The sequence below is a fragment of the Chaetodon trifascialis genome, chromosome 2, assembly GCF_039877785.1.
Source record: "Chaetodon trifascialis isolate fChaTrf1 chromosome 2, fChaTrf1.hap1, whole genome shotgun sequence".
Classification (NCBI taxonomy): Eukaryota; Metazoa; Chordata; class Actinopteri; order Chaetodontiformes; family Chaetodontidae; genus Chaetodon; species Chaetodon trifascialis.
Window position 1 is genome coordinate 14671300 of NC_092057.1, and position 26526 is coordinate 14697825.

The following is a 26526-nucleotide window of genomic DNA, read 5'->3' on the forward strand; positions in this document are numbered from 1 at the left end:
TCAGCCAAGTGTAAAAATGTATTTGCGATATTTTGACTTTCTATCGACCAGCCTTTCTGCTATTTTATTACCATTACAAACTCACAGTTATTGAGAGACGGATGCTGTTACGTCCATAAAATAAATGAGGTCAGCTACCCTAATGTTGAGAAAGTGGAAGTCTCTCGAACAAGCGTCATCATTATTCACCTGTATTGTGTGTGCGTGTGTGCATCCGTGTGTTCGTGCATGTGTGTGCGTCTGTGTGTGTGTGTGTGTGTGTGTGTGTGTGTGTGTGTGTGTGTGTCAGGTCTAAAGTCTTTGTGCTCTGCTGATGGGTAAGTGGGCTGAATCCGAGCATATCCGAATGCTCAAGATGCACCTGGGATTCATCCTGGAACCTGCTGGAATGTTTTGGAAATTCATCAGCAGTGGGAAAAGGATACCGTATCTGTGTGTGTGAACATGTGTGTGTGTGAATTAGAAAGAGAGAGAGAAATAGCCCCCAGTGGCGTTCTGTCACCCCCCCTCGTTCCGACATCTGGTCCTGTCTCATTTACCGCAGGAGACTGTCTGTGTGATGGCTTTTTAATGCCAGTGACACTGCCACATACACACTCATAAACATGCACGCATGCATGCACGCCCACATAGAAGCCCCTTATGTGCTCACACACACAAGCTCGCACCTTTATTAACATGCATGCAGCATTGATCCAGTATGACAGCATATATGATCAATAGTGCATGCATAAACTGACTTCTCAGGTAGCTCTCCAGCGAAGCACTGTTAGTAAACAAATAGGGGTGTCTGAATGAAGACGTTTGGTGTACAACTCCCATATTGCACATGCAAACACACACACACACACACACTCACACACATCTGTCATTGATCCTCCTGTGCTGAGTTCTTTCCATCTGGGTTTTCCATGCTGGAAGGGTAGGGGTGAGGTGGGGGGGGGGTTCCATCATCAGTGTTTATGTATGCTATATATTCATACATGTACCAGTCCCACCAAAAAATACAAAACACACAAGTAAGAAAATACATTCAAGCGCACACACATACACAAATTCTTTTGCTCACCTTCGTCCCTCTTCCTCTTGCCCACGTCAGCAGCTGAGCTGATACCCAGAATGCCGCTGATGGAGTACGAGGAGCCAGCTGAGTCGCTGGTCACCGCTGACACTTGTGTGGCAGCCACGGACGTAGCTGCAGACAAACCACATGCCAACACAAACCATTTGAAAGATGCATTGAGAAATCACAAGACAAGCAGTCTTATACCACCACTGTCCACGCAATTAAGCTGATTGATCAATGGTTCAGTATGTCCGACACTACTTCGGCTTCAGCTAATACTATTAAATATTCACTTTACTTGAGGAGCTACGCTCGCATGTGTTGGTTCAGTTATTTATGACGCCTTCACAATCAAAAGAAACAAAAAACTGTGAGCCAAATCTTCCTTTTTTCTCCTTAAACTCAACATAGATGCACTTTAATCTTCTGAAACTTTACTCAGCCATACAGACCAAATTGAAGCTTGAAAAAAAAAAAAAGCCACAAAGGACATGAGTCTGTCTGTGTTTTGCTCCTCATGTCTCTCCCTCTAATCTTCCCCCTGGAGGAGACAAGTTCCTCGCTGGGAGACACAGCGACATACTTGTCACCGCTTCAGTGACACACACGCACACACACACAGATTCTGCAACCCCCTGACACACACGCAAACACATGCACACACCAAAACATACAGTCACTGAATCTTTGGTCCCTTATCTGTGCCCCTGTAAGCGGACGTGGGGTTGAGTGACAGTATGGTATCCCAGGAGGGACAAAAAGGTGTGGAGACAGACATCCTAATCCCCTCTCCCAGCAGACCCCTCAAATACAGAGAGACAAGACCGAAAAGGGAATAAAAAAAACAAAAAACGATAAACCAGACGATCAACGTCCCTTCCAGCCGTTACTCTGCTAACGACAAGGAGAGTATAATGAATGCATATCCCTCCTTTTCCCATCACTTGATTTAGCACTTCAATTATCTGATTTTCCTTTCTCTTTCTTTCCACTCTTTTTTTTTCTTTTTTTTATCAGAACGTAACGCTTTTATTCTGCAAATCCAAATGTTCAATTTTCTGCCTGGGAGTGGGACCCATTTATCTGTGTAATCTGTAAGCGTGCAATGTGTGTGCGCACACATGTGTGTGTGTGTGCCTGGGTGCATCTAGGTGTGCGTGTCTGCTGAATGTGTGTAAATGGCAGGAGTCAGGGAGCAATGTGTGTGAAATTAATTTAGATTAATAGACAACGTGCGATTATGAAGATATGAGCGACACCGAAACACAATCCACTGCAGGGCAAAGTGTGGAAGAGATAGAGAGGGAGAGGGATTGGCGCTCATATTTATTTGTACTCCGAGATATTCATCGAATAAAAGGAAATAATGTTTCAGTCATAGCTGTAATAGAGATATCGCTTTAGTCTGTAACATGATTAAAAATGACAAATGAACAGCCAAACCTTGTGAATCTGGAGGAGGAGAGGCAGTGGTCTTTAAGTTTATTTAGTTCAAAATGTAGCTTTAATAGACAGAGTAATGAGGAGCCTTTATTAAGAACCAGATTTTCAGAGCTGTTCAGAATTACTGACATCCATAATTGTGTACAGCATCACTTTAAGATAAAGAATATCAGTTTCATTCATCCAAAGGTCAAAATCACACGTGAGACTATGTGTTTTTGCTGATTTACTCAAATGTCCTCTGCACTCCGGATGTTAGTAAAACAAAATGTGGTTGAATTAACCCACTAAGGGGCAAAGATTAGCTGCGGACCCCTGTTTGTGATCATTTGGTTGAACACTTCCTTTAGGAATTGGCACACCTTGTGCATTTTGGCACAAAGCCACCACAGGTACAATAGACAGGATGAGTAATAATGAAGGACCTGCTTTCAGGTCTTTATCATATGTGATTTAGTGTTGCTGATTGCCAGAATAATGTATGTAATAATTAGATTACTGCAAACCAACTGACAATGAATATGGGTGTTTGTAGCCCCTGAAGGGTCAGTTGCAAATTTTGCTCAATTCATAGACAAGGCATGCTGCAAGACAGAATTCATGAACATAACTGCCTGAAACATCCTTGCATTCATGAGTCATTTACTGCAACGTCATCCTGCTAAAATTTAGGAATTTATGGAGTTTAAGACGATGACCATATGCTGTTACTGCATCCCTGCTTTGAGGCAGGCTGAACTGGCTTTGTTGCATGTTATCCTTTCTTTATTTAAACTCAATAATCAGCAATCAAACCCTCAGTTTAGCAAACACACTCAGCTCATCTAAGAAAACCTAAATGTTCTTATTGTAAAGTAAACGTTCTTATTAAGCAGAAACTGGAACAAAACAGGAACTACATCCCATCAACTAACTGTAATTCTGAACTCTTCATTTTGGGACATCTTGATTAAGCATTCAAGCAAAGACCTGGCACCGAACACTTCACACCGTGTTTTCTCTGTAAGTTAAGGTCCAGAATTTCAATAGGTTTCGTTGTTCCACACATGGCACACGGGCTCCGCTCCTGAGAGATTCGCACAAAACCGTCTGTGCTGTAAAATTTGCTTTGACAGTTGGAAACAGGATTTTATAGCTGCGACCTACCTAAGTTGTGAGCCGACACTGAGCCTGTTTGGCCAGGCGGCTGCTGAACCTTTGTCCGAATGATCCTGCAGGAGGAGAGAGGAGATATTAGTGTGTGTGAAGTGGTCGTTTGTGTGTGTGTGTGTGTGAGTGGGATGGAGAGAGAGAGAGAGGATGAGTGACAGAGAGAACATGACCATCGTGGGAGCAAAACTCTGTGTGTGTGTGTGTTTGTGTGTGCGTGTGTGTGAAGTGGCTGAGGCAGGCTGACATGGCAGAGGGGCCTCACACTTCCTGCTTGACTGCTCATGCAAGCCCTTTTCTTCCTCTTTCTTTTCCTTTCCTCCCCTTTTCCTCTCCTCTCCTATCTTCTCATTTCCTTTCCTTCCTCTTCCTTTCTTTCCTTTCCTTTTGTGTCTCTTTCTTTCCTCACTCTCACACACCTTCCTTCCCCTTTGTCTGCCTCTTTTGCTCACTCCTTCTCTCTCTTATTTCACCATCCCTCCTTTTCTCTGCCTCTATGCTCAGGGGAAAGGGTTGTCATTGTACCATCGTGTTGAACCACTGAGCTGCAGCCACTTCATACATATGGAGACTGGGGCCTCTTTGCCATTCTCTTTTCCGCCCCCCGACACGCACGCACGCACACACACACACACACACACACACACGCACACACACACACACACACGAAACACATGGTATTATATTGCTCGGCGCTCTACCTTCACTCAGTACCTGTTGCTATAAGTTGATACTCCAACACACACACAGATCACACAGACTGTACCTGTTGATGGAGCTGACACTGGGGACGCTGTCGTTGTCACACACTCTCTCTGCCAGGAGCCTGTCCCGGATCTCCCAGGCAAACATGGTGGGGTTTTGGCGTTTGTAATCTGCGATCTTGTCGACCACTTTGGGAGTAGCAACCTTTGGTTTGGATCCCCCGATTACCCCGGGGCGGATACTGCCCGTCTCATAGTACCTGCCAATCAAAACACAGAAGATGCTGGTGTTGGTCACAACACAATGAGGCTGTAGTATTTCTACAAGAGGTGTTGAGTAACAGCTGTTGGAAGATTGAATCTGTGCATTCAGATTTTAATCTGACACTGCTTCCAGTTCAGCAGGGTGTGTCAAATGTTGCCTTGAAATTAAAAATACGAAATCTAAACGATCCAAGTATAATCAGATTATAGTTTATACATTCATGGCCTGTGGGTGACTGTGACCTGATCAATTGATCTGACATTGGTGCTCTTATTTTAACATTTAACATGTGCAACCGTGTGGCTCACTTATGGATTTTTTTGGACAACAATGGAGCTCTATGGCAAATAGGAATATAGCGTATCAGGCTTTGGCTAAGGAGAATGTCCGTTCGAAGGACTAAGTCTTTGTTGGTTTTGGTCTTTTGATGGGAGCTGAAGAAAATAAAAGTATAGGCTGTCATCCGCCTCATCCTTTGAATTCTTTCTTTGATTGATTTTCCTTCCATCTTTGCCTTTTATAGCTGAAAAACGGAACTGAACTCACATCATGATGGATGAGAAAACTTTGGTGACAGCATCAGATCTATGATGTAATCACTCTGAGTTCTGCTTCATCACTGAACTCAGCAGTTACAAACTGGACTCTAGAGAACTGGCTTATTGAAAATGTCCCTTTAGTTCATCCCTCCTTGTGGCGATTTGGATATTGTTCTACTCAGTTCTTTCTCCTGACCTTCCCACTGCTGTTGGAGCTTCTCTCTGGCTCTCTTCAAAAAACCTGTGCCTTGCCCTCCTCTTCCATTTGCCCTTGATCTCAATAAAAAATGCCTTGTGTCTCATTTCTTAAATAATGATTGGTTAAAACAGTTCTCACTTGCCGGTGAAGATTAAAAGAGCAATTGTGGGCTGTTAATGTTCTTCCTCTATATGCTAACAAAGTGATGCCGACCAATGAGATGTAAAATCCACAGTCCTTATACTTGCTGAAGTCTAATATGAGTGTAGTTTGGTCGTGCACATCCCTCCACTGCAGAAAGGTAACACCTACTTGTCTATCTCAGCCTGCTGAATCCAGAATATTATCTTCTGCTGAACGTCACAGTGTGTTTCTGCAGACAACTGTGGGATTTATCAGCCACTTAAGACTCAGCTCAAGACCAGTATGGACGGGAGATATAATTACAGCAACCGATAACTCTTTCAAAGTACAGTCCCTTGATTGATTGTGCAGCTTTTTGTGCTGCTGTTGTGGTATCCTTTGCAAAAACTTCTATTCAAGGCTTTCAATCCTGAAACTGTTTTCATCGGGCGGAAAGAGCAAGAGCAGATTGTTTACACCTGCTACTCTACATAGACTATACACCTGGAAATAAACATTACTGCATCACATTATTAAATGATCAATGATATCAAAATATTAACCACTTAACAATAACAGTATCTCCCAGTATGTGGCAGTCCCATCAGTAGGTTTTGGTTCCCTGGACTTAGCACATATGAAACTGACCTGAGCTCCTCGCTGCTCTCAGTGAGAGTTGGTGGATTGAATGCAGGTGAAATAAAACCCTCACTGCCACTTGTTTGTAATGTCGCAGTCATTAGAATAAACTGCGGATAACAATATCAGTAACGGCAAAAATATTTATGATGTCTGACTCGGGCTGGCTGTTGTTTTTCGTTAGTAATTTCACATTGTGGCACAGAGGTAAGAAGACGGTGGCACTGACACACACACACATACACACAAATGCAAACATACACACTCACAGATTCAGGCGTTTCGTGTCCACCATGGCTATTTCATGAATGTATTTGCATGCAGAAGGGGCATGGGGGCAGGGGGTGGGAGGACAGCAAATGTGCTACACAGCTTGCAGAAAAAGGGGGGATGCTGTGTGTGGATGCAAGCTGTCAGTCAGTCTTAAACCTGCTGCTCTCCCTCTCTCTCCACCGCTGTACGGTAGAGTAATCCCTTCCGTGAAGATGTGTGTTCCTGTAAATGTGCGTTTCCTTGTCTTTCCTTTTGTGTGTGTGTGTGTGTGTGTGTGTGTGTGTGTGTGTGTGTGTGTGTGTGAGAGAGAGAGAGAGTGAGAGAAAATGTGGGTGTGTTGCACATTTTGACTGCTCACAGCTGGACTATAAACACAGCTAAAAGGAAAAACAATCTATTTCCAAATGGAAAACTATTTAAATTATTCACAGCTGAATCATTGGTGAATAAACAAGCATGGTTATTGATATCTGCGCAACGATGAGCCAATACACACACACACACACACACACACACACACACTCAGAGTGGTAGAGTTGGTGTTTTTGTTCTGCTGGCACCAGAGAGACAGAAAGGAGAGGATAAAACAACCCTCCCTCCCTCCTTCCATCCCTCGATCCCCTCTCCTCCCCCCTCACGGTAACGCTTCAGTGAGTTGAACGGCCAGGACAGGGGAGAGAGAGAGAGGTAGCGAGAGAACGACAGAAAGAGAGAGAGAGAGAAAGAGAGGCAAGGGAGAACAATGAGCAACATATTTTTTTGATATAGCTGAGGGTCGCTGTAGCTAATCCTTCCCCTCCGTCCCCTCAAATGGTCTCTCTCTCATTCGTTTTTTCTTTTTCCTGCACTCTTCTTCTTTAACACGCCTTTCCCCTTTTGATTGTGTTCCTTGTTCTTGTCTTTCTCCCATTCTCCCACCGTCTTCTTCTTTTTTGGGGGGGGGGGGTGGGAGGGTGCAGAAATATGGTGCCACTTTCATTTTGATGCTAATTCCAAAAAGTGATGAATCTTTTCCCTTTTGTGCCCCTTTCTTCTCTGGGGGACGGAACGAGCAGGGATTTACTCTTGAATTTAGCTTTGAAAAGGCAGAGAGAGAGAGAGAGATGGGCAGAGAGAACCAAAAGGGGGTCGAGGAGAGACACAGAAATATTGAGAGGGGTCGGACGAGAAATGTAGGATACGGAGATGGGAGAGGAAGGTGGAAAGAGGAGAGAACAGAGAGAGAAACAAGAGGTAGAGAAATAAGACAAGCAAAGATGAAGGAAGACAGTACTGAAAACTGCAGCCTGTGCCTGCCGCAGGAATAGCAGAAATGGCACTAAATGAGTGTAAACTTACAGGAGCTTCAGTTTGACACATGCTTAACCAACACAGAAGCAGCCTGCGTGTATTCATTTCTCTTGATAACAACACTAAGATATTTTCATACACTTGAGTCGACTGTCCGAAGGGTGCCACAGCCTCACAGGGTGTAAAATACTTTCAACACTTGTCACCATGTGGTCACGGGTGCTTGTGTGCCTCTTACCTGCCCAGTATCTTGCTGACGCATCCATGGCTGACTCGCAGCTGGCGTGAGATGTCGCAGGGCCGAACCCCTTGGTGGGCGAGTTCTACTATTCGCTGTCGCACTACATCTGGGAGGGGCCTGCCGTTTACAAACACACCTCCAAGCTGGTTCACCCCGCCGTGTCCTACAGGAGAGAGAAATGAATGAAAAGAAGGTCAGGGATGAGTGAGGCAGAGAGGAATATTATGGCCACCCAGCTCATCAGCCATTGAGAAATGTAATAAGGTTACAGGCAATGGAATGAAACAAAGGTAAACTTATTCAAATGAGGTAATGATGAGACATTTTCAGGACCCACAAAAATAAACTGACTACAGAACTGCTCCAATGAAACAGGTGGGGTTAAAAGACCTTGTTAAAGGCCCTTCAGACAGCCATGTATTGATAATGTTGACATAAACATCACTGACCATTGTTCAGATCTGCATTTTTCATAACATGTCGATTAAAGCATCCACATTTTATCTTATTTGCTCTGCTTTAATGCCGCCTGTCGTCACACTCATGGAGTTCACTTGTCTGGTGAAAGACAAAAGTCAGCTAATATCTGCTCACCAAGGCTTCAACAGACACACCGTGTCGTGTCTGTGCCATTAACAGCTTGTTTCTGTGGGTCAACACTTGGCAAAGCTGTTTCCTCACTCTGAGCATGTCAGCTCCCTCGAATCACTCACAAACACTGGAAATACATGTATAAGAAATTGCTTCTTTAGTTAGTGGAGCTGCTTTGTGTGCACATATGATTATTGTTTATGAGATTTGGTTAAGAAATATTAACTTGAGCACAGCTGTAGGATCCCACAGCCGTTAGCTTCTGATTGGAGCTAATTCACTATCTCGAATACATCTGATTTCTCTGGCTCAGCATAATAGTACCAATCTGACTATTCCAAAGTGCAAACTTTGCCCATTTTCACCCGGGGCAGAGTAAGCCTAGATCTTAAGTAAATGAAGGGATTTCAATTAATTATTGACCAAGGCCTGGCCCGGGCCCCATACTGAAAGATACCACTAATATTTCCCCCGAGGGATGAAAGTAGAACAGGAAATGAATGAAAGAGAATAAGACTGGTATACACGAGAAAAGACGAGAGCAGAACAGAAGCTAAACCTTGTTATTCTCTCTTTTAATGCTTTACTCTTCTACTGCTGTAACCATAGGACATAGAAAACTACAGCCATATGTCAATACAAACTTCTATTCTTGATAGACGGATTAAACAGCAGCAGCAAAGGAGCCTGGACAATAAAGGAGAAAATGGGTGTAAATTGGTGAAAGTATAACCAAGCAGGTTAAGTTATAGGGATATGGTTTGCATCTAGTGTGTAAGTCAGAAAATAACTAAAAATGTCCCAAGGTGACATCTTCAAAGCCCTTGTTTTGTCTGACCAAGAGCCCAAAATGCAAAGACATTCAGTTTAATATCATGGAAGGCTGAAACTAGAGAATTGTTGGCATTTTGGCATAAAAATGACTGAGGCAATAAGTCAATCACCAAACTTACCACCTATTAACTTTCTGTCAGTTGAATAATTGTCTCGGCTTGAATGCCAGCCCAGGAGTCTTTCCCAGCATGCACTGGAGACAAACACAGTCGCACCTTTGCAAACTTTCACTGCACTGAAAGGCTTTAACCAGCTAAGCCAGGTCAGGTGGCACCTCTTGGTTTGAGAATGATCAGCGCTAACCATCAGCCAGCATCAGCCGGTGCAGTCAGCAGGAGTGAGGTACAGTGTGTAGGAAGGAGAAAGCAGGAGAACGCTCTCTCTCCTGCTCCCCTAGTGTGTGTGCGTGCGTGTGTGTACTGCATTTTTACATGTAATTTAGTTAAAAGAGGCAGTGTATAGCTCAAACATAAATGTCACTATTTGATGCACTGTATTAGAATATAGCTTCACACTAATTTGCATGTGTAGTCCCTTGGCAGATAAGAGCAAAAAAAAAAAAACAGCACAGAAACAAACAGTACAGAGTGAAAACAACACATGAAGTTGTACAGAAAAGAACACACAGCACAGGCAATACAGTAATACTATATATATATATCACCAAAGGCAGCGTATAAATCAACCAGATTTTTTTCTACCACATAATCCACTGGTTTTTGTATTACCATAGTGATTACGTCTTTAGGGGAAACACACACACACACACACTCACACACCCTAATCCTGGCTGTGGGGGTAATAGATTTTAAACACATTACCCCAGCAGGGATACCCCCTTAAACACAAAGCTGTCCCCTGAACCTGTCGCCCTGTCCTCTTCTTCCCCCATCAGCATAAAATAAAGAAACACACACACAGCCTCATTCAGCTCAAATATAAATAGACCCACACATGGAGGGTAAATACAGAAATATGAAGTCTAGAGAGTCTCATTCTGCGGAATCAAACAAAAGCTATTTCCAAACGACTGATGGTCACTCTCTTCCTTACTACTTTACTCTTTGAGATAGAAGAGGCTTCATTATGCAGATGCCTGCTGCAGACAGCACGATTTGAAAAGCAATCGCTTCTTTACAAAAGACAGCAATATACAGACAGAGTCATTTCTATGCAACGTCCATGAAAGGGGGGCTAGGCCAGGGCGCGAAGTCTAAATGGCATGAAATGTGACAACCAGCATGAACTTTAAAAGACAACATAATTGCATCAGCTGCATCAAAAGCATTTATCATCAAACCTGTACAATTAAATGAGATTTATGACTGCGTGTTTTCATTTTTCGGTTTTGTATTGACATGGCCGTGATGGGACAGGTGCGTTAAAGGCATACACGGGGGGCTTTGCCAAGCTTAGAAAAACAGCTGTTTGATGTCTTCCAGAGGAGCTTTCATCAAGCTCTGAGAAAATTATCTCTGTTTGTGTTTGAACTTTACAAATTACAGAAACCCTACTTTACAAGCTGCGATCAAGGAGTTTGAAAGAAGTGGACGTTTCTCAGGTTTGGAGGGTTTAACGCAGACACTTCTGTATTATGGGAAGCGTAGGGTCGAGCACTTTTGTCAGGACCTCTGCTGCTTTTTAAAATCTCTCACACAGGTCACCTGATTTTATCTATATGCAATATTAAATCGCACCCCTTTTATAAATCAACGGTGATTCTGCCCAGCAGGAACATTTGTTCTGGGGTAATACATGATTTTTAAGTAATATATGTTCATATTTCTCTAAGTCTTCGGTATGTCTGATGCAGCAGTGCAATAATATCACATGTGGCACACGGGCTCATTCATTGGGAATTGAGAAAACCTAATAGTTTCAGCTTGGCGAAGTGGCTTTGCAGCATGCATCCAGGAAGCTGTTTTCTGTCTGCTGTTTGAAATAACACGAAACCGAGATCTGTAAGAATGATGAACTCGCTGTCTCACATGTTATGATGATTTGCTGGCTTCCCTGTGTGTGAGCCTGCTGGTGGTTTTTGATGGATGCGGGTGTTCTGCACTCTGCTCTCCCGGGCCAGCACAGGGTGGAGAGTCAATCGTATTTACGTGCATGGCCCAAAATCACAGCTCTCAAATCGTGCTACACCCTCTGTCCACGGGTCCTCAATTCACCGGAGATACTGGGAACCACTATTCAGCCACTGCTGAACCCCACCGGGGAGGAAAGAAGGGGTGTGAAATCCAATAAAGGTCCCCGACTGAACTTGAACCAGGGATGTTGCCAGTTCATGGTCTGCACCTTAACCCCAGCACACCTGCATGCCCTTGAACCCACCTTTGTCATTTTTATGTGTATTTATCTACTTTACCTAAAGAAAATGAGCAATCCACTGATTCATTGTCACTGATACCTGTCATTTTACTGGAAATCATCAGTGTAACGTCCCATTGGGTGCTGAGACACGGAGAGAAAACACACACAAACACATTTCCAGATATCCCTCAAAGCCAGAGCAACCCTGCTGACCTACATGGACATTTTCTACTCCTTCACACACTCTCTCTCTCGCTCTCTGTGAATGTTTTGTATAGTTGTGCGGAGGCATTATTCCTTGCTTCTCTCTTTATTATTATGTCCTGAAACCTCTCGCCGAATAAAAGCACAGTTTTTGCAGAGTGGTTTATAGAAGCGTGCTGTGCTACGTCCTCCTCACCACAGGTATCTGCAGAGAAGACTGTCTCCCCCTCTCTCCCCCTCACTCTCCCTCTTTCTCAGATAAGAGTAAATGAAATGGTTCCTTTCACCCTTCCTATCTGGGCCAGGGCATGAAATACGCCTTGCTTTGTAAAGAGATGGAGAGGAATGACTTGTGACCTACAAAAACCGCCTGATAACTATTTATTCACTTATCTGTGTATTTAATGTTGGCATTAGACGTTCAGACTCTCACCATTCTTGGGGTAGGTTATGGGGATTATGTGTTTAAAATTTATTTTCCAAGCCTATAAATACTGATAGGGACAAACGCAATAACTTATGCTTTCTATGAAGGCATTTGTTTATCGGCCACTGCAGCATAATTCTCCAAATATGTTGCATTTTAAAGAGCGTATGCCACGTTTTTCCACAGCTAAGGCATTAGGTAGTGCAAGAAATTTGATCTTGCAGTTTTTATCATTTAAACAGGAAAATACCAATAAAATGGCCTTGCATTCTGAGGAGTCTCTTCCATTTCTTTTGGAAAGATGCCTTAAAAACAGTGGAAACAGAAGAATACAGGAGCGATGTTCCCGCACAGCTGTGTGAGTTAAGTGACGGAGGTCCAGTAATTCATCACACTGACCAAACAAATTAACCACTTCCTCCCAGAAATTCAATCAACGCCGGCCGGCTCGGGGTGGTTTCATTGCAAATTAGGCACAAAGATTTTTGCCAAATTAGGGCTCTTGGGTTTTAAAGGTCTGTCTATAAAAAGCTGAAGCTACAGTCTCTAGAGGGGGTAAAGTGTTGGCAGAGGCGAGCAGCTTCGTTTTCATCCCAGAGACACAGAATCAGAAAGGGACAGACACAGCCAGGGGACCAGGGGTCATTATGCATCCCTGTTGTATTTTATTTATTTACCCTTTATAGGAGCTGACTTAAGAGCCCAGCAGCTCCTTAAATGTTTGATTGATTCACTGTTTCCGGGAGGAAAAAATACAGAGATAAAGCAGAATATATTTGAGCTCCCCCATCCAGAAAATAAGGTCCATTAGGCTCTCTGTCTCTCTCCTCCCGCTACATTCCTCTATGTCTCTCTCTCTCTCTCTCTCCCTCTCTCTCTCTGGGTCTCTCTCTCATCTCTCTCTCATCTGCCTCGTCACGGCCTGACGACTCAAAAATAAAGCAAAAGAGAAATCGCAGCACAACGCCATCTCTCTTCTCTTTCTCTCTCCTCTCTCTCTCTCTCTCTCTCTCTCGAAAAAAAAAGGGAACTAGAAATTACTTTTGGCTGAAAACCTGTTTGGAAAGTTGCCCCCGAGAATACAGATGAAGCAAATTTCCTTCAGCAAACAGTGAATAGATCTGTGAGATGTGCCAGGCAGGCGTTTTGGACGTGTTGTGTTATTTTGCTCATGAAAGGTGGAATAATTAATATTTTGTCGGGCAGAGTGACTCAAGGGATCTTATTAATAAACGGTTAGTTTTATCAATTGTTATCTTATATCCAAAGAAGTCTGTTTCCGGGAGATTCCCGTAAGAAAAAGTGTGATTTGATTAAAAAAAGAGAGACGTGCCTGCCTTAGAAACCTTTAATTGCTGTTTCTTTCCTTTTTTTTTTTTCTTTTTTTTCGTGGACAAGGTTTGATTCAAATAAGATCAATGTATTTTCATGTCGGAAATGTCCTTTTTTTTTTTAGCTGCTTTTCTACTCTATTTTTGCCCTTTTCCCTTTTCTGTAGGCTAACTCATGAGTCGATCACCAAAGGTAGGCCACAGCCTCGCCTACTTAATATTCAGCATGCCACCATTACCATCACAATACGTGATTATGAAATTCAGCTCATTATCATCACAATTACCTGGTATAGATTTTTAAAACACCACTGCTATATGTTGCTGCTTGTGCTGCCAAACCCGCTCAAAGGTGGTGAAGTTATAACCAAGTGGTGAAGGCGTCTCAGGAATGATAGGAAGTATTTACTTTTTCTTTTATTGTCAGATGTTCAATTCAATTAATCAAGTAACTTTATGGGTGAAAACGATTTTTACTGAAAAACAAACACTTGGATACAACTACACACACTGACACACACAGACTCACTCAAAGTGCACGCTGTGAAACACGCAAGAACCTTTGTTTTGTAATATACTTCACAATCAGTATCATAACTCCCAAACGGACACATGCAACGAAGAGTCCAAACGTTGTGGACTTCAGGCTGTTTCAACATGATTTTAAGTGTTTCACACATAGCGCACAGTCACATACACAGGCGCGCGCACAGAGGTGCAGAGCACACATGCACGCTCGCCCAACAACATTTCCACGCGTCACAGTCGATTCATCCCATCCTCTCTCTCTCTACCTTTGACATTTTTTAGGTGTAATCGTTTTAAAGCGTCTCCGGACTTTGACATATATAACTTTAGCTCCGCTGTTACCGTCAGCACCGCGGATCAGTGGCTTTGGTGAAATGGCAGGGAAGAGGAAACATGATTCGTTCTAGTTTTTTTTTGCGTGTGTGTGTGTGTGTGTGTGTGTGTGTGTGTGTGTGTGTGTGTGTGTGTGTGTGTGTGTGCGTGTGCAGCTTTTTTTTTTAATCCTGCAGGATAACGCACCGTGGGAACCTCTGTCAGTCACATCACACGGGCCCTCTGCGGGACTAAACCGCAGTAAAGTATATAATGCATAATGTATTACACGCCGAAATGCCTTTATGACGCTTTATTCAGCTTTTCTGGAAAATAGAGGAAAAATGTTACATGCGGAGCCACCGAATACTGAACTCTATTAAAATCATTTTAACAACTTCTATTCATTAAGCTTGTTGAAAATACAGGCAAAGCTCTTAATTTAATTATTTCTTATTATTTGGGTCTACATCACAGCCAATCTTTGGAGCTGATTGTAATTAAAATATTATATATTAATTTCCTAAACTGAAAGTAGGGATTTAGTTAGCTGAGCAATAGAGTCTTTTTTTTTTTTTTTTTTTGCTTGTTTGTTTCTTTGTTTTTCCTCCTCAAAGACCAAAAGAATATGAAAAAAAACGCACGTCTCATTTTGTCACTTATTACAGATATTAACACTTGCCATGACGCTTGTGTCAAATAAGTTCCATATGAAGGGGAGGGAACTACTTTTTTGGGGAGGGGACGCGGACTGAAAAAACAAAGCAGTGCCCGCCATGTCACGACTGAGTGAACAAGTTGTATCCCGCATTCATGTTGCGTGTCCCCAAGCACCTTGCACTGCTGAAGTGTCCTTGGGCAAGACACTGCTGCCTGCTGTGAGGCCGAACCTGTGTGACCTGCTGGGCAGCGAAAGGAGAATTTCCCTGCGGGGGATCAACGGAGTTTCATCTTGTTATTATTCTAAGACCTGAGCAGATCTGCGCTGCACCTGCGAGTGCAGTGTGCGTCTGTCTAACCTGGTTATGTGCAGAAAACACTGTGACTGTTTGTGGATCAAGTTCAGCTTTTAGTCATGCTTTGTTACCCACCCCACCCCCGACCCCGACCCCTGCACCTCCTCTTCCCTTCACCACAACCAACACGTACAACAAAATGCGCACTGGCTGGATTACAATGCATTCAGTGTAATTTTTTAAAAAACACACATACAGAAACTTCACCTTCACGCCTCGTGCCCATTTTAGCTAAAGCACGCAGCAAGAAACAGGTCATAAAAAATCAAGTGGAAGGATGAATAGCAAATTCAACGACGAGGAAGAAACTACGACAATTAAATAATTGAGCCTAAACTTTTGCATATATTTAGATTTCAAACACTGCAAAAAATATCCATCTTCTGACAAGTCATTGAGAGGAGAATTCAGCTTAGCAAAAATATGTGCTTGCATGGGAAACGATAAATCACTTGCACAACAAATTTGCAAAGGCTGTTTGGAGATTTTTTTTTTAATATCTTTAATTCAGGTAAATTAGTTCAGTATCAGAAGGTTATTAGCAAAAAGCTCGTTTCCGTTGCTTGTGTTATTTCAGCATTGCAGGAGACTTTTTAATGGCTTTTCATTGCGAAAAAATGAAATAAATAATAATGGTAATAGACTTTAGGACACAGTAAGGATTTTCTTTCTTTCTTTCTTTCTTTCTTTCTTTCTTTCTTTCTTTCTTTCTTTCTTTCTTTTCCTTTTTTTGCAGTGTGCGGTGCACCTGGAAATGATGTTACTCCTGCTGCTGTTATTGTGTGTTGGCGATGTGGGGGTCGTGTCAGTTGAGGCAGATGGGATCATACAGATGGGGGAGAATAAAAACGTGTAAACTTACTGTGCATTGCAGCAAACGGGTCGTGCTTACAGTGAATCTCCATCGTGGCTGGAGGGCCCAGATACGATGTGAGGGGTTTCAAAAAATGCCACCGGACGCCCCCGCTTCAGTCGGCCACTTTACTGACAGGCTGTGACCTCCAGTTGATGGAAAAGGGTACCAGTTCCCCTCAAAGACAGGAGGTTTTTGTTTTTCTTATTTTAATTTAAAAACTTTTTTTACTTGGCTGACAATGTGACACAAGTTGTACTTCGACTCGAAAAAAAAAAAAAAAAAAAAAAAAAGGAAAATTTGAGGTTTTCGCGTGGAAAGGGAGAAAGAAATGGCGTCAAAAAATCTGAATCAGAGTCGGGCTCCCTCCTCATGGGGACGGGACACCACACCGGATCTGTTCTGGCGTCTCCAAAACCAGAGGAGGGAAGCGACAGCAGTGGTGCTCATTCCTTCAGCTGCTCGCCTCGAACGAGTCGCCTCAGTCCAAGAAAAACAGATTAAAACTTAGCAAAATAAATATAAGGAGCGCAAACGAAGTAAGCTCCCTCCCTTTCTCTCCTTCTCGGTCCGCTGGCCGTGACCCCTGAACTGCGACTTCACCGATGGGGGCTGAACTTTCTCCTTTCAGTCTGTTGGAATACTTCGAAAAAGAAAAACAAAAAAACAAAAACAAAAAAACATACCCCAGTTGGAAAAATAAAAATATTCTTTACAGATCCACGGTTTTTTTTTTTCTTCCAGGTTATTTGCTGCGCATTTCTTCTTGTCACAAATGGTCCTCGGCAGTTGCTTTCACATTAACACTTGGTAATTTCCCATCAGTGAAGCGAGTGAGAGCGGGTGAGGGCTCACATCTTGAAGTCTCATATCCACCGTGCACAAAAATAAAATAAAATAAAATAAAATAAAGATGGAAAATCAGGCAGCAGGGAAAAAACAGCACTCTGGTTTGAGTAAAAGCTGCTGAGGCTGATGTGAGAGTTGTTATCCTGCTCTTGGTCACTCTGTCTCTTCCTCCCTCTGTCTTGACCAGGACTCACTGCACACTCGGAGCTGCTGGACTCCCGGTTTATGTGTGAGTTTGGAGACGCATTTCTGCGCGTCGGAAAATGAAAACAGTCCTGTCCAGATTCAAAAGGTAGTTTTCTCCGCGGTCGCGCCAGAAATCGCCAAAGGTTGTGATGTAAATATGTACATAAACAGGCTTCTTTAACTATACAGCGGAAAGCTGTCTGCGCCCAGCGTCCACGGTGGCGCACGCCGCGTTTCAGGACCTGCTCTCGTGCGGACAGCGCCCGCGCTCCCAACCCCCTGGAACCCTAACCCACACGCGCCGGCCAGCTGCCCGTCACTCACAGCGGATCCGGCCAATCACAACGCGAGCGCTGCCCTCGCGTCACCGCCAACCCCAGATAGAATCGGGCGGGGGAGTGCGTTGATTGGCTCGTGCGAATCCCGTGGGCCAATGACGCCCCACATGCATTGTCCGTCCGCCAATGAGGAGGCCCGCTGAAGCGACGCAGGGCTCGGGGAGTAGATGATCGTATATTTAATTTCAATTAACGAAGTAAAAAACTTAATGCCTTTATACCCATTTGCGCTCAATTTATTCATGTCAATATTAAATGGCTAATTAACTGAGTATTACTAAAAATGAGGCTTAGTTGCAGCAAGGCTTTATAAATGAGGGAATGCTCAGGAACTCAGCAAATGTCCATGTTTGAGGGGAAACAGGTAAAAAAAAAAAAAAGAAGAATACATAACCGGAAAAGGGGCCGATTTCATAGGCCTACAGCATTTCAGGAAACACGTCTGGGCTAATATTTCCTTCAGAAACCATCTTTGCAGGCCGACAGGAGTGAAAGCTGTCAAGTGTTATGAAAACAATTGGCTCTGCATAATTTCTTTACTTCAACACAATGTCATAAATTTTTAGCTGGGGGAGAATTGAGAGGAAACATATGAAACATGCATTCCCGCTCATTACCTAATTGATCATGGATGTGTTTTTATTTATTTATTTATTGTTTTAATGAAATGCAATTGGCGAACTCCGCATTTACACTCCAGCCTGAAAGAGAGGGATTCATTACATGATCGTCCCACCTGATTTGTAGGGGCATATCTAAGCCTCGCCCCTGTAATATTAACCACACAAATAGCCTAAAGCATGAGCCAAATTAAAAAGTGTTATTTCCCTTCTTCCTGTTTCTAGACATTTAATCATTTCAGCTCCACTGTGTTTATACTGCACGCATAACCCTTAGATTGGACACACATTCGCAGCTGTGCAGGAGATACATAATCATGCGATTCTTACAACAGTATCGTTAAACATTCTACCTATAAAATTATTTAGGAAGCTGGTAATTACAGTGACACACTATTGAACCACAATAACAACAAAAACAACAATCTTTACCTTATTCTTCCCAGTTTTCAGGTTTATCCTCTAAAGACTTACAGGCTTGATGTACCTCAAGGCAATGAATCTGATCCTGAAAAGGTCAATGTATGATATTATTTTTCATTTCTTGCTTTGAATCATTGGTTTCTAGCCTCCTGTCAGTGCGCGCGCTCGTACCCCCCAGACAAGCAAACTGGAGCGCGCTCACACACTCAGACTGAAATCATTAAAAGAAACACATTTCTTCTCGTTTCAGTCGTTAGTTTGTGTCCAAACTCATGTCAGAAAGTGGAAGCTTGGGGGTTTTCTGTGGGTTTTGCTCTCTGTCGGAGCCTCTTTTGGTCGGCCTGTTTGCAGGATGAACCACGAGGGGGCGTTCAACCTTGGGCAATATGCCCGTACGCTCACGCGCGTGCACTCAGATACACACAAGCGCAAAGACAAGACCAACAGGAACTTTACTATCAACACACTTGAACTTAAGAGTCTTCAGAGCAGTCCAACGGGGCCCTGAACTGGGCCAAAATGTATTCGGGCCTACGTGGAAGCGTATTAATACACAATATGCGATCCCTGTGAATAACCTGCTCTATGCTTCACACTAAATATGGTTTCATGAATCTTCATTGATTCCACGTCCCTGCTCTTTAATCCACTGACAGTAAAGTACACCCTGAAACATTCACACTAATCCTCATTCATATTTCACATCTCTTTACTGAGTATTCATGAATTAGGGGCCTCATACAAATCTGACAGGCAGCATCACATCGATTTTTGTTTTTTTGTTTTTTTGTCTTGTTTTGTTTTTTTGTCTTGTTTTTTTTATCACGAAAAAAGACAAATGCGGCTGAGAAATTGAAAGTTGGACATTTAGACTTGGATCATGCACCAAAGACCTGGGCCTGCAATTTAGGCCACATATGAACGAAAGAAGCAAAAGGAGCCGGATTTAGACAATGACAATGACCACAGCAGACACTACTCAGAGAAAATACTCTGCGACGTGTCAAATCTATTGGCTATTTGTTATTTTTCTTAATGCACGTTACAATTCATAGATTCTCCCATTTACAATTGCTATTTTTTTGTATTTCTCTCCTTTTCCAGATGAATAAATAAATATTTTTTGCATTGTCAGACTCGAGTATTTGGCTCTTGAGGTCTCCAAACAAGGACTCCAAAGGAAAAAGAATAATGATCTAATTTTTGGTACATTTTCTTGGTTTGGTTTCATTGTTCTCGTTCTCCTTCTGCAGCCACAGCCAGTTTTTATTTATTGAGATATAGACACGAGCGCTTTTCTCCCCACAGAAGTAAATTGCAGCCGTCGCCCTTGTCTCTCCGATTTGCAAATTAAATACATACGCAATTAAAAAATCCAAACACAATCAATCATGTATACAAATTGTTGTTGCTTTAGGGTTGAAAATTTGGAGAAAACTTCCATCAGGGTAGGACGACTTTAATCCGGGGGTCCAAATCCATTACCATATTTCATTACCTTGGAAATGGGACGATGGGAGGGGGGAGGAGGGGGGAGGAAGAGGGTGTGTGTACTTTTTAAAAACATTAGTAAGAATGTGGTTGAGTTGTGATAATCATTTGGAGGCAAATTGGAGGAAACGCTGTTGTCTAAGTGTTCCCTCTTTCTCTCCTTCCCTTCCTTTCCCTTCCCTCCATCCACCATGAAAGCTTCGGCTGTTTTGCTTTTTGCGCCCGAGCCTCGAAACGAAAAAGCAATGAAAAATTAATAGCGCATGTTAACTCCACCAGCTCGTTTATTACACGCCTGCTGACTGTAAACATAATGAGAAAGCTCCCGTATCTCTTCTTAAGTTTTCATTTGCTTATAAAATATAAAAGTCATAACTAATAAATAAAATATATGGACTGGAGAGTGAACCGTCTTGGACTTCCCGAGCTGGAACTCGACTGCGTGCCGAGCAGGTGTATCGCGCTCGCTGCTTTCTCCCGCTCACAGGCCTGATCAAATGAACCTATTTGTAATCGTTTGGCTCGATGATAATGCAAGTAAAGACCAGTCTGTCATCTGTCAGACGGAGGCCCTGCTGGCCATAACATCCAGACCTTGTTCAGGGTTATGATGGAGCACTTGAGGTCAAAACGAAAGTAGGCTATGCCATGTGAGGTCACCTCTCTCTGTCTCTCTCCCCTCCCTCCCCTCTTACTCTCCTCGGTCCTCCATGTCTCTCTATCGCACCTTTTTTTCTTGGTTTTCGCAGTATCACAAACACAGCCTTAACACAGACTCTAATGCCTGTTTAGTAGCGTTTTGGCAACTACTTTTAAGTGGAGGACCAAATATTCTTTTCGAAAAAATAACGCATGAAACCTAAATAGTCAGGAGGTCTGATGCCAGCAATTCATACAGTTTGGTCATTAAGCTACAGGAACATATAAAACGAGTCGGTTGAAAGCGACACAGTATGTATGGCCCAAAACTGGAAAATGAGTCTCTCGGTGAGAATCTGACCAGACTTTAGAGTCAGAGAATCCACTTTTGACCATGTGTGGTTTTTATTGTCACGATGAAGATGGCACATTTTTTGGAAGGCGTGATTTAGAAGGGATCACAGATAAGGGACATATAAGTGATCTGTGTCTAATTTTTCTCGGTAAAATAGTTATTTAATGTCAGATCCACTGCCCCACTCGTGGTCAGACAGGCTGAAATGGCGGCTGCGCTTATTGGAAAGAACCGGCTTGCGCATTTTTACGCACGGCCAGCCTACAGGGCGGGAGTAGAGTGGGTCTCATTAGATCCGTGTTCATTCTCGCAGCATCTCCTTTGTACCCCAAGCACGTATTTTAAAGTGAGAGGAAATGGAGAGGCTGTAGGTACAGGCCCTGGGCCCTAAAGACTTTACACGCCAACAGGGGAGGGCCTCCTTTAAACTCTGATTTCCTCAGTGGTTAAAAGGCTACAAATCCCATCGCTTTCACCGTTTATCAGGGGTAAGGCCCACTCCACAAAAGACTGCAAAGGGGGCATTATTTGTCTTACAGACCCAGGCATTCTTTGATGACGAATTTCCATAGAAGGGCAGGCATAAGCTGATGTGTTCCTATACGAGACAACATGTCGGAATCGGAGCACACGTCCTTGTTACAATATTGTGAAGATGAAGATGAAAAAAACAACACTAAATGCAGGCCGTACCCGAATAAAACACGTTTCATAACTGTCTTAAATATCCACTATGCATGCATTACCATATTATTTGTAACAGTCAAACAGGGACATCCCTAAAGCACATTTCTGCTTTTCTGGAGAGAAGCATTTCCACGAGGCACAGTGCTCTTTCAGACAGGATCACCTGCCCACCGTTTCTTAATGACAAACGACGTTTTATCAATGCAAACGCAGCGGGCAGCAATATGAAATGATGTGATATCCATTGGGTGCCATAACAAGGTCGATGGCGTGATCCATTGCTGTACCAGACCCCGCTGTTTTGTGAATAGGCCTATACGAGATGAACCTGTTGAATTAAGTAGTGGAGACACACAGGGAAGAGTCAAGACCAGAGTCTTTCAGAGTTATTTAAGACTGAACCGGCCTGCGACTTTTGGTCCACAAAACACAAGAAACTGAGATTTCATTGCTTGTCACCTCGCTTGGCCACCGCCCTTAAGAAAATTGACTGAAAGTTGACAATTTACTATATATGAACAAATTTCTGCGTGCGTAATTGTGTATCCCTGCACCCCTGTGCCACACAAACACCAGCACCCCACCACACTCATACAAGTCCGGCACTTTGCTTTTTTCATTATAAGGACCAATCTAGGTATAAATGAACCCGGACCAGCACGTGGGGCGCAGAATGTGATCCCAACCAACAACTTCAGTTACTTTTGTTTCTCTACGAGCATACACTGCCAAAAATAAGTGTTTTAAAAAATGATTAAACAAAACCATTCCTGACATCAAAATCACATTTTAAAAGAACAAAAAATCTAAATGTTAAACAGCAACAAGTTGATTGCTACTACTATGTACTAAGTACTAACTGGTCGTCTTGACTTCAAAAGTTTCATCACTGACTTACAAAAGTCAGACGCTTAAAGAGAAAAACTTTCGCTTATAGTGTGTAACTAAAAGTAAGTAAAGGTTCCAGCCTTTCCTATATGTCGTACAGGATTACTTCAGAAAACTTTGTGAAACTTTAACTCAGGGCGCCACACAAAAGTTTAAAAAAGAAGCATTTCTGATAACTTACATTTCCACCAATAACCTCCACAACTTCTATTTAAAAGTTTCGCATAAGAAAAAAAAATCAGACAAAGAAAAAAAATCTGTTTCACTGTTTTAAAAGGTAAGTTCAGCTCTTCGTAGAAGTGAAATTAAGCTTGAGCCGGTGCGACCCTACCTGCTCTCCCCAGCCGCAGTGCAGGACTCTTGGGCCCCTGGTCCATGTTAGCCGGTTAGAACAGGGGGAGGCGATGAAGGGAAGAAAAAAAGGAAAAGAACAAAAACTTTTTCCAGTGTCCCCCTCTCCCTCTCTTCCCCTCTCTCTCCCTCACCCTCTCTGACACTACTCTCTCTCCCTCTCCCTCTCTCCCCCCTCTCTCGCTCTCTCTCTCTCTCTCTCTCTCTCTCTCTCTCTCTCTCTCTCTCTCTCTCTCTCTCTCTCTCCCTCCTTTCGTCCTACAGTACTTTTGGGGCGAGTTGTAGGTTAAAATAATTCGACCCTTCCGCTCCCTATTGCACTCCCTGCAAGTGCTCAGTCAGCTGCAACTAAACGCTTTAGGTGGAAAAAAGGCTTCGGGGGGAAGCGTGAAATGATCACGCCGAGTAAAAGAGCCGCTCTCTCAATGTGCGCTCATGTCCTGTCCTTTTCCTGCACAAGCTTGCACACACACAAGTGTGGTGCGCGTGCATTAACACGCGCGCGCGCGACCATGCAAACAACATGCAACCTCCACCCCTCCCCGCAGGGCCGCGCCCCCTCACTCGCATCTGTTACCAAGTTCCACTTTACTAAACTTTCCCGCCCCCGCTCCACTCTCCCTTCTCTCTGCCTTTCGCTTCTCTCCCTCTCTCCCCCTCTTTTATGTTAGATTCATTTCCTCTGGAGCACAGACAGGTAACATTCAATTATGTGCGTAATACCAACGCAGGTTTTGCTGTTTTGATTAGTTTATAAATAAGAGAAAGTTGATTCTTAAGTGCATTTTTGTCCTGTGTCCTTTTAGCAACTTCCCAGACACCGTTTGCAAGAGTTCCTCCAAACTTGTCTCCTCCTCTACCAGTGTACACCTGTTACGCACGGTGCTCTTTACGCATTACGCACGGACTGAAGCGGCGCGGAGTAGGCGCAGTACACAGGACAACTTCAACTTCACCGCTCTGCAGTCGAAGAGTGCAGTCTTCTCCTGCTGCATGCACTGCGTGCAAAGTGTTTGTTACAGAACGGATAGTTCCGGTCCTCGGCTCTGATTGTTGGCACACACACCTGTGAACGCCTAACGTTTAATTTAAATATTAATTTGCCAACTGAAAATTTCCACTCATACTGATACTCGCCGCTTTGTTTAGTTCTCATCGAGAACTTGATTCTCTGGCGGAACAATGACATTCAAGATTTCCTGAACATGTGCGCTCTCTTTGGCTCTTCCGTTTTATTAAAGCAAGCATCCACCGAAGACAGCGTTTTACAGTCCTTGTGAATAAAAGACGGTTTTACGCCACTTAGTTATAACCTGCGTGTAACCCAGGACCTCTTTTGGTTTACCATTAGCCGAGCCAGAAGAAAAAAAAAAAAAAAAAAAAAAAGTTCTCTCATCTTTCCCTTCCTTGATTAAACTTTAATGTAGCATTTTTTTTAATCCAACACTGGTTGCATATGTAAAACCCATGGATTTATTTTTTAATTATTATTATTAAAATCACGTTTTTTAATAGAAAGGTGACCAAAAAACAGCCCAAGACGTATCGGCTGCCAAAACTTGAGTAGTCTATTATGTGAATGTTGGCACATCCGAGTTTAAGACAAACGCTTTGAGTACATGAACAGCGGAAGTGACTCTGCGGGAGAAATTCTAATAGTTCGGCATGAGTGCGTTTAGATACATGTCAACCAACAGTGGAGGCTTGAGCCGGAAGTAAAGGCTCGCTTCTGCCAGATAATGCACCAAAAATAGCTTAGTATTCCTGTTATGAGACAACAAAATGCTACACACCGAGTGAAAATGCGTGAAAAGGACAAGGCACATGAAATCTAATCTGCTGCAGAGGCAGAACGGGAGGCGATGAGATGAAGGCCACTTTCCCCTCACCTCTGTCTGCCATCTCTCTGTCACTCCAAGTTGGAAAAACATTAAATGTTTCACCACAAATTCCGACCGAAAACTGTGAAAGGGAGAAATTAAGATTAAAAAAAAAAAAAAAAACAAACAAAACAGTTGATGTCTCTTATTATTCGGTGCCAAACTTCTCCTTCCTTCCTTTTCGCTTCTGTCCTCCAGACAGCTGCAGGTCTCAGGGTTCACGCGCAGCCCCGACACAATTGAGTGCGGAACAAAGCGCGAGACAGCGACCCATTTTGCTCTGCTTGTCGCCTCGCGCTGGAACACTACGACCCTGACCTTCGGCTCGCGCCCACAACATCAAAACATTAATACTAATGTTTTCATGTGATGGCGGGGAACAAAAAAAAGGAGCTCCAATTCTGACCTTTACGCGAGAAGCAGACAGCCATAAATCAATTACAGACTGTTAACAGGAGAAATAATTTATGCTTGAACTCAGAGCAGGTGATGAAGGGAATTTAACTCAGATTAATGTGAGCATGAAGTGGGTAAAATGCACTGTAGGTCAAGGCTATTCCACAAACATGGAGAAAATGAATCGTTTAAAAATCTACTTTATACAAAATCCACAATTTATATATAAAAAGCACCCTATTTGTGACGTATGACCCACTGCCGTCACTTATTACGCTGCTGAAGATACATTAATGTAGTTCTATAGATAGTTATGGAGTTCCACACAGGCCAGCACATAGTTCCAGGCAAGACTTCCTCTCTGCTCTTTTGCCCTCAGGAGGAACAGATCTTGAATCCTCGGCAGACTCGCCTCATCCTTATCTCTTCAGAGGCCCACAAGTTCAATCTGTATGCATGGCCATGGCAGCGGATTATTCAGTGCATTTCCTAAACGCGTCAGCTCGCACAGAAGACTGTACAATTATCTGCTATTGAGCCATTTGAAGAAACCCAGTTATTATATTCTGCATAAGTTTTAATTTGGGTTATTGTGCCAGGGTGTGCAATGAGAGACAGGGAGATGGAGAGGAAATCACAAAATGAAATATCTACTGTAAAAAAAATCTGACACAATTTGAGGGGAAAAAGATAAATAAGGCCTTTTTAGATTGATCTTTAGGTGATGGTTCAGTTTGTCTGTGGTGTAAAGGTGAATATTAGACAAAGGGTGTTTTTTTTTTACATAAGCAACACAAAGTTAGAAATAAAACACAGTTGTAATGCTGTTCATTAAAATTCATATTATCACTGAAGGACAGTGTATTATTGTTATTATCACTGTTATTATTTGAATGAGCTAAAAAAATAAAAAATCGGATGTCACATTTCCAAACAAAAAAAAAACCCCACAAGATGAATTTATTCATTAGTTGACCATTTTTAAAAGATAATATTTAGACTGTATCACATACTTTGCCCCAACATCAATGTCATAACTTCATTCTAATAATTAGTTGTGTTTTTATTATTTTCCGCCTT

The 26526-nt window shown here is 42.9% G+C and overlaps 1 protein-coding gene across 2 annotated transcripts in view; it reads right to left on the bottom strand.

Annotated features, from left to right (window-relative positions):
- Nucleotides 1-23205, bottom strand: part of pax5 (paired box 5) — a 49316-nt gene extending 26111 nt beyond the window's left edge. For both annotated transcript variants that reach the window (XM_070978841.1, XM_070978833.1), the window contains exons 1-5: nt 23151-23205; nt 7929-8094; nt 4425-4622; nt 3656-3720; nt 1070-1195 (exon numbers count right to left, since the gene is read on the bottom strand). In XM_070978841.1, the coding sequence (XP_070834942.1) occupies nt 1070-1195; nt 3656-3720; nt 4425-4622; nt 7929-8094; nt 23151-23196 (601 nt within the window). In that variant the 5' untranslated portion in view covers nt 23197-23205. The remainder of the gene's footprint in view (nt 1-1069; nt 1196-3655; nt 3721-4424; nt 4623-7928; nt 8095-23150) is intronic.
- Nucleotides 23206-26526: the final 3321 nt, after the last annotated feature.